The sequence below is a fragment of the Equus asinus genome, chromosome 8 (genome assembly GCF_041296235.1).
Source record: "Equus asinus isolate D_3611 breed Donkey chromosome 8, EquAss-T2T_v2, whole genome shotgun sequence".
Classification (NCBI taxonomy): Eukaryota; Metazoa; Chordata; class Mammalia; order Perissodactyla; family Equidae; genus Equus; species Equus asinus.
Genome location: NC_091797.1, coordinates 23924213 through 23940455, shown reverse-complemented (window position 1 = coordinate 23940455; position 16243 = coordinate 23924213). Strand labels below are relative to the sequence as shown.

General features: G+C 48.3%; 1 protein-coding gene across 1 annotated transcript; it reads left to right on the top strand.

Annotated features, from left to right (window-relative positions):
• Positions 1-3270: 3270 nt before the first annotated feature.
• Positions 3271-14490, top strand: APOBEC2 (apolipoprotein B mRNA editing enzyme catalytic subunit 2). Its single transcript, XM_014831015.3, has 3 exons — positions 3271-3597; positions 10874-11437; positions 14089-14490. Exons 1-2 carry the CDS (start codon positions 3467-3469, stop codon positions 11415-11417), a joined length of 675 nt encoding a protein of 224 aa, XP_014686501.3. The 5' UTR covers positions 3271-3466; the 3' UTR covers positions 11418-11437; positions 14089-14490.
• The last annotated feature ends 1753 nt before the right edge of the window (positions 14491-16243 follow it).

The window sequence follows — 16243 nt, the reverse complement described above, 5'->3', positions numbered from 1 at the left end:
ATGGGGAACACCTGCCCTAAAAAGAGGAGAGTGGCAGCTGCAGGGGGAGGAGTCAGGCTCCCCGCACCTGATCCCTCAGATTAGCTGCTGCACTCTGGGGCCCGCCAGGGAAACTGGTCTGACTTGGAAAGGAGAGCCAGGGACCAAGCAGGAATTCAGGCCCCCAGGAGGTGCCATAAATAGCCAGAGCAGTCAGAGGGCCTCCGGGGATGGGGGGCCAGCAGGGGGAGGCTGGAAAGGAGCAGTGGAAAAGGAAGCTGTCAATCATTAGTCCAGGGGAAGGCCCAAGGCACTCTCCCAAGTGTCAAAGGAAAAACTAGACGGGGTGGAGGGAGTGAGGAGTCACCTCTTCAAAGAGGACCAGCCTGGGACCACCTCTGCACCATCTCCCAACATGACTCAGAGTCCGAAAATGTTCACTGCACTGTTCATTTCCACCCAGCGGGTCTGCAGGAGCCAGCCCTGCTTCCTCATTCTCATCCCTCTGACCAACCTGGAATAGAGAGCAATAGCTTGGCCTGTGTCACAGGTGGGAAACTGAGGCCCAGAGATGCTAAGTGATTTGGCCAAGATCATACAGTGAGTGAAGGGTTGAGATGGGGATATGAACATAGATTTTTTCCCCCTCCCAATGCAGGGTTATAGACAGCCAAAATATAAGAAGCTTCCTCAAGATGGAAGCCTTTCCTGTGGGAGAAGAGTGAATTAAAAGGATCCTCCTCCTTGCTTCTCCCCACCCCTGCAGACATTTTAGTTTTCTTCAGCTGACCCAAGCACGTCACTTTAGCTGTGACCGGAAGCAGGAGAGGGACACGGTGATAACGTGTTAGAGATGTATTCATCAGAGCTGGCCGGGTGCAGCCCTGGAAATAAGGCCGACGTAGGCTCAGAAGACCTGGACTCAAATCCTCGCGTGACCTTGTGCACAGCGCTTCGCCTTGCTGAGCCGCAGGTCCCTTACTTGGAAAAGGCGGCCAGTGTGAGATTGGTGTGAGGACTGACTGAGATAACGCCCGCTCGAGTGCCTGAGGAATGCCCCAAAGGTCATAAAGACTGGGAGTCCCGGGGCAGGCAGCACCGCACTCATCTCTGTGTTCTTGCCTGGCACATAGGAGCCCTCGACAAACGTTGATCAAACAAAAGCATGACGTGAACTCTCTGCATTTAAATGCCGTGTGTTTGTGTGATGATGATAATAATAATACTGTCTGTTTGCTGCAGATCAGCTATCGCTGCCTTTTCTGTGTGGACACAGGCACTACTACCACCACCCTGTGTTACACCCCTGGAAAAATGCCTGAAGGAAACAATCTCTGGATAAGCATGCTCTTAGTAATACGCCCAATGGATAGGGTGACCATATAGTGTATTGTCTACACTAGGACACTTTGGGCAGTGAAAGGGGACGCTAGTAGTAATTTGGCCTGGACAGTAGGTATAAACTAAGACTGTCCCAGGTGAATCAAAATGCTTGGGCATCTTACTCACGGGGCCCCGTGCTGCTCAGAACTCTCTGGAGGAGAGAGCCCCAAACCCTCCAAACCCTCTGACTCCTACCCTCTAGTCAGACCCGGAAGGGGAACCCTGCCTCCTCACCGCCCCACCCAACGCCACTGGGAGCTGTGTTCAGGCCAGGTCCCCAGTGTTCTTAGCTTCCTTGCTTTCAACCTGTAGGTGACTCTGACCCCACCCTTCCATTGCCCTGAGAACGTTCTAGAGTGTTTGCACTGCCCCAAACTTGAAAACTTGTGGCTCCTGCTAAGCCATCATGGGAACTGGAAAAATCATCTGGCCATCTTTCGATGCTGTTCCAGCTCAAGGATTTTTCTAGGGGCACCAGTCATCTCTCATTAGGTTCAACAGGCTTCTAACTGGCCCCTCTGCTTCTGTTCTTTCCCACTTTTAGTCTATTCTCAACAAAGCAGCATAGGTGATCCTGTAAAAGTATAAATTGGACCATGTGTCTCATCTGTTCAAGGACAGTGGCTTCCCATATCACTCAGAGAAAAAGCCAAGGTCCTTGTAATGCCCATGAGGCCCCCACCTATTTAGCACTTGTTTATCGCTCTAGTCACACAGGTATCCTTGCTCGTTCCTCACATAGACCAGGGATGCCCCCACCTCAGGGCCTTTGCACTTGTTCTTCCTCTTCTTGGAACACCTTCCCCTTAGATAGCCACATGATTATTTCCCTCATCTCCTTCAGATCTTCTCCCAATTGTCACATTTTCAAAGTCCTTCCCCAGCCACCCTATAAAAACGTAACCCCATCCCTTGTCACTCTGTCCACTTTCCCTGCCTTTTCCCCTTAGCACTTAGCACCACCAAACATACCACATATATTTCTTATCCTGTTAGTTGTTCAACTCTCTCAAGCTCTGTGAGGCAGGGGTTTTCATTTGTTTTGTTCTTTGCCATTTCCCCGGTACCTGCAACAGCACCTGGCATATATCAGATGCTCAATAAATGTTTGTTGAATGAATAAAGGACTGACTGAGAGGCAACATAGCATGGTGGTTGAATGTTTGGCCTCTTGAGTAAAAAGGCCTGGGTTTTAATCCTGGCTCTGCCTCTTAGGGGCCTATGACCTTAAGCAAGGCCCTGAACCTTCCGTGAGCCTCAGTTTCCTTGCGTGTAACATGAGGATAATACACATTGTCCCCCAGGGCTGGTGAGAGCATTAAGTCCAATTCCACGTGTAAACCACTAAACCCACTGCCTGGCCTATTTCCAAAACTCAAAGCTTAGTAAATGACAGCATTGTTGCCATTGGAGGCTCCCAGTCGATTTGACACGGCATTATGTGTCTGTAACAGGCAAATCAGCATCCGCTCCCTTTGAGGAACAACTCCCAGTTTCTTTCTAGATCAGCAGTTCTGACCTGGGCCATCCCAGGACCCTCCTTTCCTGACCCCAAGTTTCCCCCACCAAACTGGCCTAGGTCTCTTTGCTGCCACCACCCGCTTCCAGCACAAGCCTCCTCCTGCTTAAACCTCTGAGAGGATGGCCGCCCTGGGCCCCTTCCACAACCCCCCAGTGGAGCTGGGAAAGTTGAGTGGGAAACAAAGGGGAGGATATAAGATGAGGGAGGGGGAGAATATGAATATTGTGTGAGCTGGGGGGGGGGGGAGAGCAGGCCAAGATATCCCCATCTGCCAGCTTCCTGTCTTTGCCTACTGATAAATAGGGGATACTAATGGCCAGATTTTCCATTCCCCTCACCCCGCACCCACCCGTCACTCAATTAAAAAAAGATAGAGAGAGAGGGCCGGGGGGGAGGGGCAGGAGGGCTCTGGTTATAAAGCCTGGGGCCCGGGGGTGAGCACAGTCAGCCTGGCCTGCCTGGTCCCCTTCCGTCATCCCCGGGCAGATTTAGCTGCTGACAGCTGCTTGGGATTCTGCTGCCAGCCCCTGGCTCCAACATCCGCCTCTCCTTTCTCAGTGACTCCTGAGCCACAGCCTCCCCATGGCCCAGAAAGAAGAGTCCCCTGAGGCCGCTGCGCCCACCTCCCAGAACGGCGAGGATCTGGAGGACCTGGACGACCCCGAGAAGCTGAAGGAACTGATCGAGCTGCCACCCTTCGAGATCGTCACAGGGTGAGAGCCGGGTGTGGGCCAGGGTCCTCCTGCCTGGAAGAGTGTGCGCTGGGGTGGGGCGGGCTGGGGAACTAGGAGGGCAGCAGCAGGGGTCACGGTCACAATCCTGCAGCCTTGAGAGTGCACAGGTGTGCAGGGTAGGGGCTGCAGGGGACCCGCAGTCTATCTCTTGGTTTCTCGGGGTGACACCCTGGACCCTCTAATCAAGGGAGGTAGGAGGAGCTCCATGGAGCTCAGAGCCTGAACCACCCCCCGACAGGCCCCCTGGTATTGGGACGTCAGCTGCCTTTCTGAGTAGAAGCTGTTTAGTCCCAGGGAGTTTGCTAAGAAGGTAGGATGACACTGATGCATTTAAATATGGCCCCAGTCAAAGGACCTCCCCCCTCAGCTCTCCTCTCTGCTTCTGTGTGGGCCTCTCCTCTGTCTCTATGTCTCACTCTTTCTTGAGAGCTTCTGTCTGGAGTAGAAGATCCTGAGACAGGGGAGACAGATCCCTCCTTTCCCACGGCGGAGTGAGAAGCAATGTTTTTCTTGTTGAATCTTTTCTGCATCTCCGCAGGGCCTGTCCACCTCCACCCCCACCCCCAGGGAAACAGAGAAGTTACAGTGCAGGTAACACAGGCCAGGGCCAGGAGCTTCTGGGCAGAGAAGGGGTTCCAACACCCTCAGCCACAGCCCGGAGGAGCCAGGACCCAGAGCGAAGGGTCTAGAGGCTCCAAAGAGGGGGGTACAAACAGGGGCCCTCTGTCTTGTCCAGATTATGTCATCTGCGGGCATGAAGCCAAGTAGCTTTCCTCCTCTTCCCTCTCTGTCCCCTGAGCAGAAGACCCTGCTAAGTTCCTGAGCAAAGAATAAGACGGGGATACGTGGGGCCACGTTTCCTTCTGGAGCCCCAAGTTTCTCTTCCTGGGAGTCTCCAGCAATGACACAGGCAGAGTAGGGGCCACACCAGCAGAAACTTCTGGAAGAATGGAGGCGTGATGCCCTCAGGGGGCAGAAGGAGCCCTGGGTGGCAATTTGGACTGCTGTTCAAGCTTGGCAAGGGGTTTTCCAGTCCCAGCCTGTTTTTTCATTTGTAACATGAGGAAGTGACACTAGTTGATTCCTAAGATCCCTTGCAGCTCAGATACTTTAGGATTTCTAAGAGAACCTAAGAGAAAATGCATCCTAGTTCCTGAGGCAAGAGTTCAGGTAAGAGGCCCTGGCCCAAAGAGCTAATGCCACTTTTTTCGAAGGACTGAAGGAGCAGCAGGGCACAGATTAATATAGGCAGAGGGAGAGTGTAGGCCGCCAGGCAAGGAAAGTCCTCGATTCCTTTTCTGACACCTAAGCGTGCTCGTCCAGGCTGCCCTTGGTCACACACACAGGCACGTGCACACACTCCACTCTGTGTCGTGATCTCCCCAGCACAGGGCAGGCCAGGTCCAGAACAGAGTTAGACTGTGGCTGTTGAGTTGAACAGGCCTTGGGGTCTCAGGGTGGTGGGTTTGAAAGGATAAAACCCCTGATGTCACTTAAATTTGTCCAGGGCTTTCTCACTACAGCATACTTTCACACAATGCTAGGAGAGGGAGACACATTATTGCCACACGACAGATGGGGAAGCTAAGTGACTCAATCAAGGAGATTGAGTGACTTGTCCAAGGCCACAGAACCGCTAAGTGGCAAGTCTTCTGACTCCAGCCAAGTGTCCTTTCCACTGGTCCCTTATTCACTCTGGGTCCCAGGTTTCCCACGCAGAGCTCCACCCATCTCCATCTACGAGGTAGCGAGGCTCAGAGGCTTCCCTGGCCCAAGGCTGAGAAATGAGGCACAGCGCGCAGCTTCCTGGGTGCTCTGAGAGCCGCTCTGGAGGGAGGTGGAGCCCTGAGTGTTTCCCAGCCACAAGTAACAGCTGTGGAGCTCTATCTCCTGGGCCCCTCCGGGTAAACAGACGGCTTAAAATAGCCCAGAGGTGCAGCAGTGTCTGTGCAGGGACAGGATGAGGGAAGAGCTTTCCTCCCCTTCTCCCTACTGATGCCCCAGAGGCAAAGGGGTCAGCTCCTCTCCCAGCTGGACCCTCCCAGGGGATGGGTCTATCCCCACCGCTCCTTCAGTTTGGGCCACAAACTACCAGAAGAGCTGGCAGCTTTCCAGGACACAGTGTGAGGCAAGGAGGGAGTCAGGCAGGAATAAGGAGAGAGACGCCCTGCTTGTTGTGATTCTGGTTTGAATAGGGCACTCAGGATAGAAAGCAGACCTAAGAATGTTAACAAAATAATGAAGTGGAAAGTGCTAGAAAAAGGTCTAAAACTGAGGTGGTGTGCCCAAGTCAGCTCACACTGGCTGAGTCGATTGTGTGCATCTCTTCCCAGCCCTGCATTCAGTGACTTCATGTTGGTTTCTTGAAATCTCTGTAGTGGGAGTGTTTACAGAAATCAACACAAGTTAGAAATCAGGGCTTTCTTCTTTCAGAAAGCTGGATGTTAAAACCAGCACATCGCTGAAAGAGAGAACCCTCTGAAAACAAGAGGAAGAGTAGAGAAGGTTTGGTAGTGCTTAAGACCAAGCTCTGTGGGGTGAGGTGTGAGGCCGGGAGAAGGCACCATCCATCACTACTAGGTTTAATTTCTTGAGTGTCGACCACTGCCCCAAACCTGAGAGGCTGATCACTCTTTCAGATGAGGAAACCAAGCCTCAGAGGGATGAGTAATTTGCCCAAAGTTAGTGGATGGAGTAGGGCGTGACCCCCAGGACTGTCTGACTCCAAATCACCACACTGTGTCTAAAAAAGCCATAAAGAGGAGTCTTTTTATATTCAACAAATATTTATTGAAAAGGGATAGTTTATTCACTGCCCGTTCTCCCCACTAGTATTTAACCTCCACGAGGACAGGGACTTTGCCTTTTAACTGCTTTATCTCTAGCGCCAAGAACAGTACCAGCTTCTAATAGGTACTCAAGAAATATTTGTTGAAGAACTGAACGAACTGATGAGGGAGCGTGTTGGGCTTTCCACCAGGCCTCGGATAGGGAGTTAATGGGGGAGGGCCTCTTGAGGAGGGGCGTTCAGGATGTGTGGAGGGCCAGGAACGCCAGGCTTAAAGGACCTTCGCTGGTCCCTGCTTCCTCTGAACCAGCAGCCACAGGAAAGCTCTGGGCACCAGAATCGTCGTCTCCTCATCCCTCCACCCCCGTGATGAGTGACTGCAGCTCTGCCTGGCAGGACCCCTCGATGAGTGTTTGTCTTTGTCTCTGGTGTGTTGTGTGTGCTAGTGCGTAAAGCTAAACCTGCTATCACGTTATCTCGGTTATCATGGAACAGAGATAAGTGGCACAGGCAGTGATTCTCCTTTCACCCACTTCTTTAGCTCCCAGTAGTTTACTTCAGCCACGTGAAGAACAGAGAAGAGGCAGGGTTCAGGGGAGAAGGGATGGGCAAGGAGTGAGGGACCTTCGACACCACTGTTAATGCCACAACCCCCTCACCCCTTGCCCTGGACCCTGGAGCGTGCTGGGGAGGAGTGCTCCATAAAGAATAGAAAACAGCCACTGACTCTGGCCGCCTGGCCTCCACGGAGCGTTGTTGGAAGGTGTGAAGATGGTGCTTCCCAGGCAGAAGGGGTGGGCTCAGGGCTGGCCGCCAGCAGACTCCCTTCCAGAACTGCAAATCTGGAGCAAGCACTCAGCTCCAGGAAGTCTGGCTGATAGAACTCTCTGCTTATCCACACTCCTCCTTCTGGCTATGCCCACTCCTTAGCATCCACTTTGAAAGTGGTCTGAAAAAGGGAAAAGGAAGCTGAAACGGGCAATTCTGCCTCTTTCAAGCAGGTCATGAAAGGCCTAGAGAAGAAAGCTGGATCAGTCAACACTCAGTTCCCTGTGAGAAGATGTCCCATTCCATGGATTATTCTGGAGCAAATGTTTAATCTTAGATCAGCTTCTACTGTCCTCCAGTTGGCTTCCTTTCACTGTATAGATGTATGCTTAGGAAATGCAAATGTTTCTTAATGTGAACAGGAGAAAACACACATATGATTACATTTACTCACATCCCTTCTCCCTCCATCAAGCAGACCATCTTCTCAACTTTTAGATTTAGGATTCTTGGTTTCCTGCCAAGGGAATTGTGATGCCCAGCAGCCTGGCTCTAAGCAGATGAAGTGTGAATGACCTTGTTTGCAAAAAGTACAGGAATTGGTGCTTAAAGAGGTGCTGTCTAAGGCTAGGGGGAGGGAGTAGGAATAATGCTGTTGGTTTCTGTGCCTGTAGAAGTGACTGAGTCCAGGTGAAGAAATCTACCATTGGTATCTCTCTCCTGATCACCACTGCAACACACACACACACACACACACACACACATTCCGCTTTAGCAGTAAAATATCTGCTGGGGTTGAGAGTAAAGGACTATAATATAAGTAAATATGTTACTCAGGTATATCATGCTACTAGAAAAAAAAAAAAAAAGATGATGTGATTATCCAGGATATTAATGTCACTATTTCCTTCCTTCCACTGGTGGTCATAACAGTGTTGACTGACTTTGTGATTCTGTAATATCACCAGAGATGGCCATGTTGTCTAGCTCCCTGGAGAAATTTCAGACTTCTACCACCTCTGTTCTCCTGGTTTCCCCCCAGGGCATGACTGTTTCAGCCTGTGGGAGTCCCAGAGAACCTCAATCAACCTTTACGCTCCTTCTAGAAAACCAAGAAGCCCATTGAGAAGCCAAGTAAGCTCAGTCTCTGAGCAAGCCTAAACGGAAGACTGGGAGCCTAGACCTTCCGTGACTTCCCTTTGCCCCTTGAAAGCACTTCCCTTCCCGAGGCAGTAGTCCAGAGGCCCTGCCGAGGGATGGAGCAGACCTTGGGGCTGCTGGCTGGAGGGGTTGGAAACTGATATTTATAGAGAGGTCAACTTTCTTTCTCTCCCTTGGGTTTCAGGTTTCTCTGGGTCCTCTCCTCTTGCCTAGGAAAGAGGAGGAGGGAAAAACATCAGAGCTTAAGAGGGGCTGAGAGAAGCAGCCGTCTCAGACCATCCAGCCAACTTGTGATTGCATGCTGGGCCAAATTCATACTCTTGTCTGGGCGGTAGTTGGCAAGGTTGAAGCAATACTTTTGGAGGTTCCAGAAGGAAATCTGAGGGACCACATGGGCAGCTCTGGCTGAAGCCCCCAAGCCAACCAAGTAGCCATGAATACTTCCAAGGGTTCCACCTGAGAATCTATCACACAGGTAGCTCTGGATTGGACTTGGGGAGGGGGATGGTCTGGCCAAAGGTCTTAAAGAGCAAAATAGGGTTTGGGCAAGAAGGGTAAGCTCTGTGCTTCTCAGGAGGCAAAAGCCACTTCAGGAGGTGAAGGTGCATTTAGCAACTGGGCAGAGTTCAGGAGTGGTCTGGTGGGGTGAGTTTTACTGGGCAGAGCTCACTATACGTGAATTCCCGGCAGGACTGAAAGAGGAGAAGGGAATCATCAGGCCATCCATTCTCCCAGAATGTTAAGTAAATAATAAACACATCCAACCAGGGACAGAGGGACTTAGAGAGCTAAATATAGTACCCAAAGGAATCCCAGGGCTGGGTCCTCAAACACATCCGTCTCCACAGTGGAAACTGAACTTGACAGCAAGGAGCATGGAAAGTTGGGTGGAAAAAACGTGGTGCTGGAGCGAGCAGAGGACTGCAGGGAGACAGCTCAAGTTTCCTCGACTCTCTGGCACCTGCTGCTTAGCCCTAAGGAGCCCAGGCCCTGGGACACCAGGGATTCCCCTGCAGCCCAGGGAGTTAGGTGACCTCTCTGGGGAGAGGGGAGGGGTGTCGAGAAGCGACAGCAGAGTTAATGGTTGCCATAGGGCATAGGGGCAGCCACGGAGATTACATTTTTAAAAAGAAAACATTCAGCCTCTGCAGCTGGTACTCAGCCCCTCCTCTCCTTCTGACATAGTCAATCTCTCCTGTGACAGCTTCCTCATTCTTCTTGGCCTTCAAACCTTCACATATCTTCCCTATTTTAGAAAAACACACATGTCCACATAAAGATAAAAACAACCTTCAACTGTGATGCCCTCCCTAGCACCTCTTCTTTTTTCTCTTCTTCTTATTACTACCAAGCTTTCCCAAAACCTGGCCTTTTTCTGCTGCTTTCGTTTCTTAATTATCCACCACCCCTTTGAAGCCACTGGGCATATTCATCACCAAGTCTGGTGTCCTCAGACACCAAGGGGGCTTTCTAAATTTTAGGCTTTTCCCCAGCTTCACTCTATCTGCTTAAAGCCACTGTTCCGGGCACATCATTTTATTGTGCCTTTCTTTACTTAAGAACATGTAACAATTCTCTTACCTCCTGAATCAAGGAGAACCTTTATCATATGTCCTCCACTCTACCTGCTCATTTTTAGCAGACTTCTAGTAGTCTCAGCTATCTTATCGACATCTTCTCTGTCTAGCTACAATCTAGCTGCTAGATTACAAGCATCTGGAGGGCAAAGGCCAAGTCTTTTACAATTTTGAAATGACTCAATACTATATACAAGCTAAATCATATCAAGATGCCCTTAGACAGTCTGACCTCAAAGATAAAGTTTCTTGGATAGTGATGTAACAACCCTTCTTTCAACTTGAGGGAAAAGACAGACCTGAGAAAAAGTCACTAGGAGAGCATGGGACTGCAAGTTGTAGGCCATTCCATATCTAAGATGCAATGTACATGAGTGACAAGGAGGAGAAATGAAAGCATCAAATGTTTTGCAAAATCTTGGTCTTGCTGTCATGAGAAATTTTACATGCTTGCTACTTGGTAAAATTACTATTTGCACAGTGCTTTTCAAACCTGGCCACATATTAGAATCATCTGGAGAGCTTTTGAAAAAAATGCTGATGCCTGCCCCCACCCCACATGTTCTGATTTAATCGGTTTGGTGTTGGGTGCAGGCATTGACGTGTGTGGAGTCTCTAGGTGTTTCTAACGTATAGCCAGGTTAAAGATTGACTGATTTAGAAATGTAGGAGTGTGTTGTGTGCTGGGAGTGATGGTGGAGTGTTTGGAGACCCTTCCCAATGGGGTGACCAGAATGCACACCTCACTAGAAATTCTCTCCTTTCCTCCAGATAAACCCTTCTGGATTCTTTCATGCCTTTTTGTCACTGGTGTTAGCGTAGGCAAGGCCCATTTTAATAGTAAGCATGAATATAGCTCTGAGGTACTGATCTTGGAGAGCTACCTACTCCAGGCTGGTCCTAGAAACAAGAACTCATCATTCTCCCTTCTTCCCTGTCCCTTTGTCTCCTTGACCCACAGGGAGCGGCTGCCTGTCAACTTCTTTAAGTTTCAGTTCCGGAATGTGGAGTACAGTTCTGGGAGGAACAAGACCTTCCTCTGCTACGTGGTTGAGGCGCAGAGCAAGGGAGGCCAAGTGCAGGCGTCCCGCGGCTACCTAGAGGACGAGCACGCCGCTGCCCACGCGGAGGAAGCCTTCTTCAACACCATCATGCCGGCCTTTGACCCGGCCCTGCGGTACAACGTCACCTGGTACGTGTCCTCCAGCCCTTGCGCGGCCTGCGCTGACCGCATTATCAAAACCCTCAGCAAGACCAAGAATCTGCGCCTGCTCATTCTGGTGGGGCGACTCTTCATGTGGGAGGAGCCCGAGATCCAGGCGGCTCTGAAGAAGCTGAAGGAGGCCGGCTGCAGACTGCGCATCATGAAGCCCCAGGACTTCGAGTACGTCTGGCAGAATTTTGTGGAGCAAGAAGAGGGCGAATCCAAGGCCTTTGAGCCCTGGGAGGACATTCAGGAGAACTTCCTGTACTACGAGGAGAAGCTGGCGGACATCCTCAAATAGGCGACCGGGCTCAGCCTCACGTGAGTCATGCATGGCACCATCGCTCCACTAACTGTCGGCTTGGGTGGAAGGCTTGAGGTCAGGTGGAACGAGCAGTATGTTTGATTTTCCTCTGGAAGGATTTCATTTCTCTGCTTTGGGTTCATTGTAAAAACATTTCAGTAGATCCCTCTTCTCTTCTCTTTCCTTTAAATCGTTCTCCCTAAATCCTTTTCCCTCCTACCCTTTTATGTGAAACTAACTTTCCCCATGACTTGGAATGCTCAAGGATGACAGAAATCTGAAAGCTCTGATGACACACTGACTGTCCATAGGAGGATTTAGATGGTGCAAGGACCTGTTCCCAAACAACCTCAGAGAAGATAGTTCAATCCCCCTGGGCATGCCCCCATGTACATGCGTCCGGACTTTCTAAGCCCTGGACACCTCCTAGATGCCCTGCTCCCAACATTTGTAATCTTATCATTCCATTTTTCTCAAAAGCAGATTTTTCATTTCTTCAGGAGCACTTTTTTTCATTTTTGGTACTCTGGAAATTCCCAAAATAGATTTGTATTCAACATTTTTTTTGGCGAGAGTAGCTTTCATCTTTTCAAACAAGTGGTTCCACTTTGAGGGAGATCAATAATTGCTGTGTGAATGTGCAATGCAAGAACATTTTTCTTATGTTGAGAAGACCTCAGCAGAACTCACAGAAGGCTGAATGTGGGAATGGGGATAATACAGCAACAAGTTCTTGTATGCATGAATGTTTAAAGGGTTAAAACAATATTTATACATTAGGTGGCAGCTAAGAAGTAGCCACCTACAGATATCAGGAGGTGATCGGAGAACAGGAAGTAAAGATTAGCTATTTAAGCAAATAATTAGGACACAATTAAGGCCAATTTGGCCTCTTGCTGAGGGTAAATTAGACTCTTACAGAAACAGAACAATTACCCTCAGGAAAGAGGGTAAAGGATCCTTCACCATCCTTTTTTGAATTTGGTCCGATCTGGTTTGCTCCCACAGAAATGCTATGACAAAGTCCCTTTACAAGGGCTCAGTTACTGATCAAAATCCTCCAGCAACAGAGAGAGGGTCTCCATCACCCTCTTATCCAGCTCTAATTCTGGAACAACTCACATATTAATAAAACACGAATGCAGCCAGCTTCCATGAAGATATTCCATTGATTTTTGGTGCCTCTTACTCTTAATACTCAAGAGAAGATGTCACTTCATAGACACGTTTCGGAAACATCGATGTTCCAGATCTTGACGGTGGCAGGTGTTTGCTATTGGGCATGCACACAGGGGGCCTGATGATTCTTAAGCTGAGCATTCGCCAATCTGCGAACTCACAATTTTCAGCCATTCCTTACAAAGAGTAGGACCCACTCACTGAATTCAGTGAGACAATGATTGGTGCTCCCTTCACATAAAAGAAGACACCACTCTGCGTGGTGGTGAGTAGTAATAAAAACAGATTTCTAAGGGTGACCTCTGGAAATACAGAATTAACTTTTAAATTCTTTGACGATTTTGTCAGTGTAGGTACTATCACTGTAATTATAAACTCTACATAGACTCTATAGGATGATGGCTGCTAGCTTAATTTTAACTCCAGTACGCTTTCTTCTTAAACATATTTCACAGTCGGGGGCCACTTCTTCTAGCTGCCTAACTAGCAAGTCCTCAGGGATCTGTGTGTGTTGTTTATTTTTCCATTAAGTCAAATAACTAGGTAGCTGAATTTGCTATAAAAATCAAGCATTTCAAGAGGGATTAAAAAGAGCTTTTAATTTTGGCTAATTGAGGGCTGTATCTTATACTAATCTAAGCAGAAGTAAAAGATAAATCTGTGAGGGGAAAAATCCATTTCTAAGTCAAATTATTTTAAAATAAAATCGTATTGGACATGTGCCACATTATAAGCCTCCTTCCATTAGTGTACATAATTGTATTATCTGGACACATGAACATGTGTCCATGTACTGAGTTGCTCATGCTCCTGAAGAGAAAGGTCAAAATGCACCAAGTTAAAAAAAAAAAAAAATGTTGGCATGAAGTAGAGTTATAATCTAAACGCCAAAAAGAACAATTCTTCTTAATTAAAATACTCCCAAGAGATGGGCATTGGTTAAAGAAAACTTGCCTCACATTTCTTCTTCCATCTTTTAAAAATGACAGAACAGGGGCTGGCCCCGTGGCCGAGTGGTTAAGTTCGCGCACTCCACTGCAGGCGGCCCAGTGTTTCGTTGGTTCGAATCCTGGGCGCGGACATGGCACTGCTCATCAGACCACGCTGAGGCAGCGTCTCACATACCACAACTAGAAGGACCCACAATGAAGAATACACAACTATGTACCGGGGGGCTTTGGGGAGAAAAAGGAAAAAATAAAATCTTTAAAAAAAAAAAAAATGACAGAACAGGATTTAACCATCCCAACTGTTCTCTTAACTCAAGAGAACAGTTAAAGCAGATCTCTTCTGGGGCTTTCTGTGTGAACCACACCAAAAAATGAAACAAATCCAATTCTGGGTAAACTAGAAAGCACAGGAGACTACAGAGGAGAAATTCAGGGACTTGTTGAGCAAGGCACACAGAAACCCTAGCTCAAAAAGAAAACTCGTCATTGTTTGGGGCCAGTGGGGCTCTCGGTAACATGCTTTCTGTTCTCTCACTAAGGTCTGCCTGCTGCCACCAAGAGACAGCAGTGACATGTATGGCCATCCAGGACATGCCTGACTTCCTAACACCACTTGGAGCTGGACAACATTTGACACCAACCAATCCTACTGCGCAAGGCCTCCGAGGACTCAAAATACACTCCTCATATACACTCCTCATGCTGTAAATCACTTAAGCCATGCCTCTTTCTCTCTCTAAGGCTGCTCTCGGGAAAGAGGAAAGTGAGCTGCAAGAGGAGAAATGGCGACCATATATGGGCACTGGGCATCGTGGGGCTGAAGGTCCCAATTCTGCCCCAAATGGGCTGCTTAAGGTAAAGAGCCTCAGACTGAAGGTCTGCCAAATCTTTGAAAAATGTCCAAAAACACATTTTATGTTAAGTTGGTTTTGTTTTTTTTTTAAGAAAGAAAAACAGCAACATTAATAAAAGAAGTGGTGTGGTTTTTGTGTGACCAGGTCTTTTGAGGAACTTGCACATTTACAAGTTATTATGGACAGTGAGCAAATCCCAGGAATAGGGATGTCCCAGGCTATAAACCACGCCATGACTTTGTATGGTAAGGCTTAACCCAGGACTTCTCTAGGCGACACAGGATGCCAGCTCTCCCATGCAGACTTCCCACCCTGGTTTTGACCTTCGTAAAATATTTTCTTCTGACATTACTTTTGAATTCCTTTTCCCTTCTCTGAAAACAAGAACTGTGACTGAGGGTGAAACAAAAGGCATGGGAAATCTGCTTATAAGGTATCAATGTCCTAATTGCCTATTAATAGGCAATTAGCTTCTTTTTTTACTGAGGAAGATTTACCCTGAGCTAACATCTATTGCCAATCCTCCTCTTTTTTTGCTGAGGAAGATTAGCTCCGAGCTAACATCTGTGCCAATCTTCCTCCATTTTTTTGTATGTATGATGCCTCCACAGTGTGGCTGGTGAGTGGAGTAGGTCTACGCCCGGGATCCAAACCCTCAAACCGAGGCTGCTGAAGCAGGGCACAGGGAACTTTAACCACTCGGCCACAGGGCCCGGCCCACAATTAGCTTCTAGATTAGAGAGGAGACAGGGGGAAGCAGGATTGCAACGTTCAGATACACAGAATGTAAGAGTAGTCAGTACGTGCTACTCAGTGATGGCAGGATGACATCAAAAGCCCCATTTCTTAAAAGGTCTGTTGGAGTCTTATATAGAGGCAAAACTTCACATGTGAATTTCTGGGGTATTTGCCAAATGCTAACCAGGTTTCCAGGAATAATGTGTTCATTCTGATTATCAGGCAATGCCTCCTTTCCCCAGGCTTTAAGTGTGATAAGTCATCGGAATTTGACCCCAAGACTATCTGCAAATGACAAACCACTTTATCACATCCCTGCCCAGTCCCAGAGTTCCACTTACAGCCAGTCCTCCAGGAGACGGGGTTTTGTTAAAGGAATCATCAAGGCTCATATTCTATGAAAAAAAATTAACCCTTAACCCGTTTAATGTAGAAGCTTAGAAAACCAGTGTTTTGAGCCAAGTGTTAAGATTTATTTGCATACTTAAGCAAAATACTTGAATTCTAAGTTTCCTTATCACCCCACTCTTATATTCAGTTTTACACAGACTTTCTCTCCTTTTCTTCCTTTCAACTTTACTGTATGGGTGGGGACAGAAGCAAAGCTCCAGGAAAAGCCTTAGCCTAAAAGCTTGACAAAGAACTTGCCCCTACTCCAGCAACATGGAGAATTTCTGTTCCACGGATACACAAAAGAAGTGCAATAATTTTGGAAACTGCTGCCTCATATCAGGCTGAAATGTGATAAGAACCCAAGTCTAAAGTACAAAGATTCTATTTAACAAGTGTTTTCCTGGTGTTTCAACAAGCCCCTTCTAAAATCCACTTCTTTTATACGTGGGAAAGCAGCAAGTCCTGTGACAGACCTAGATTCACTCTAGGGAGAAAATCAATAGTAGGTCTGGCTATTTTAACTCAACACCACAGTAAGGGGGAAAAAAACTCCACTAGCTTTCCCAATGCCTCTTACACTGAACCACTGGCTAAATCCAGGACCCTTATGCTCCCACCATGAAAACATGAGTGGACAAAGTGCTGCTCGGAGCTTAGGAGGAAAAGGAGACTAATATTTACCATTCTTGATCCCAGCTGGCTGCACATC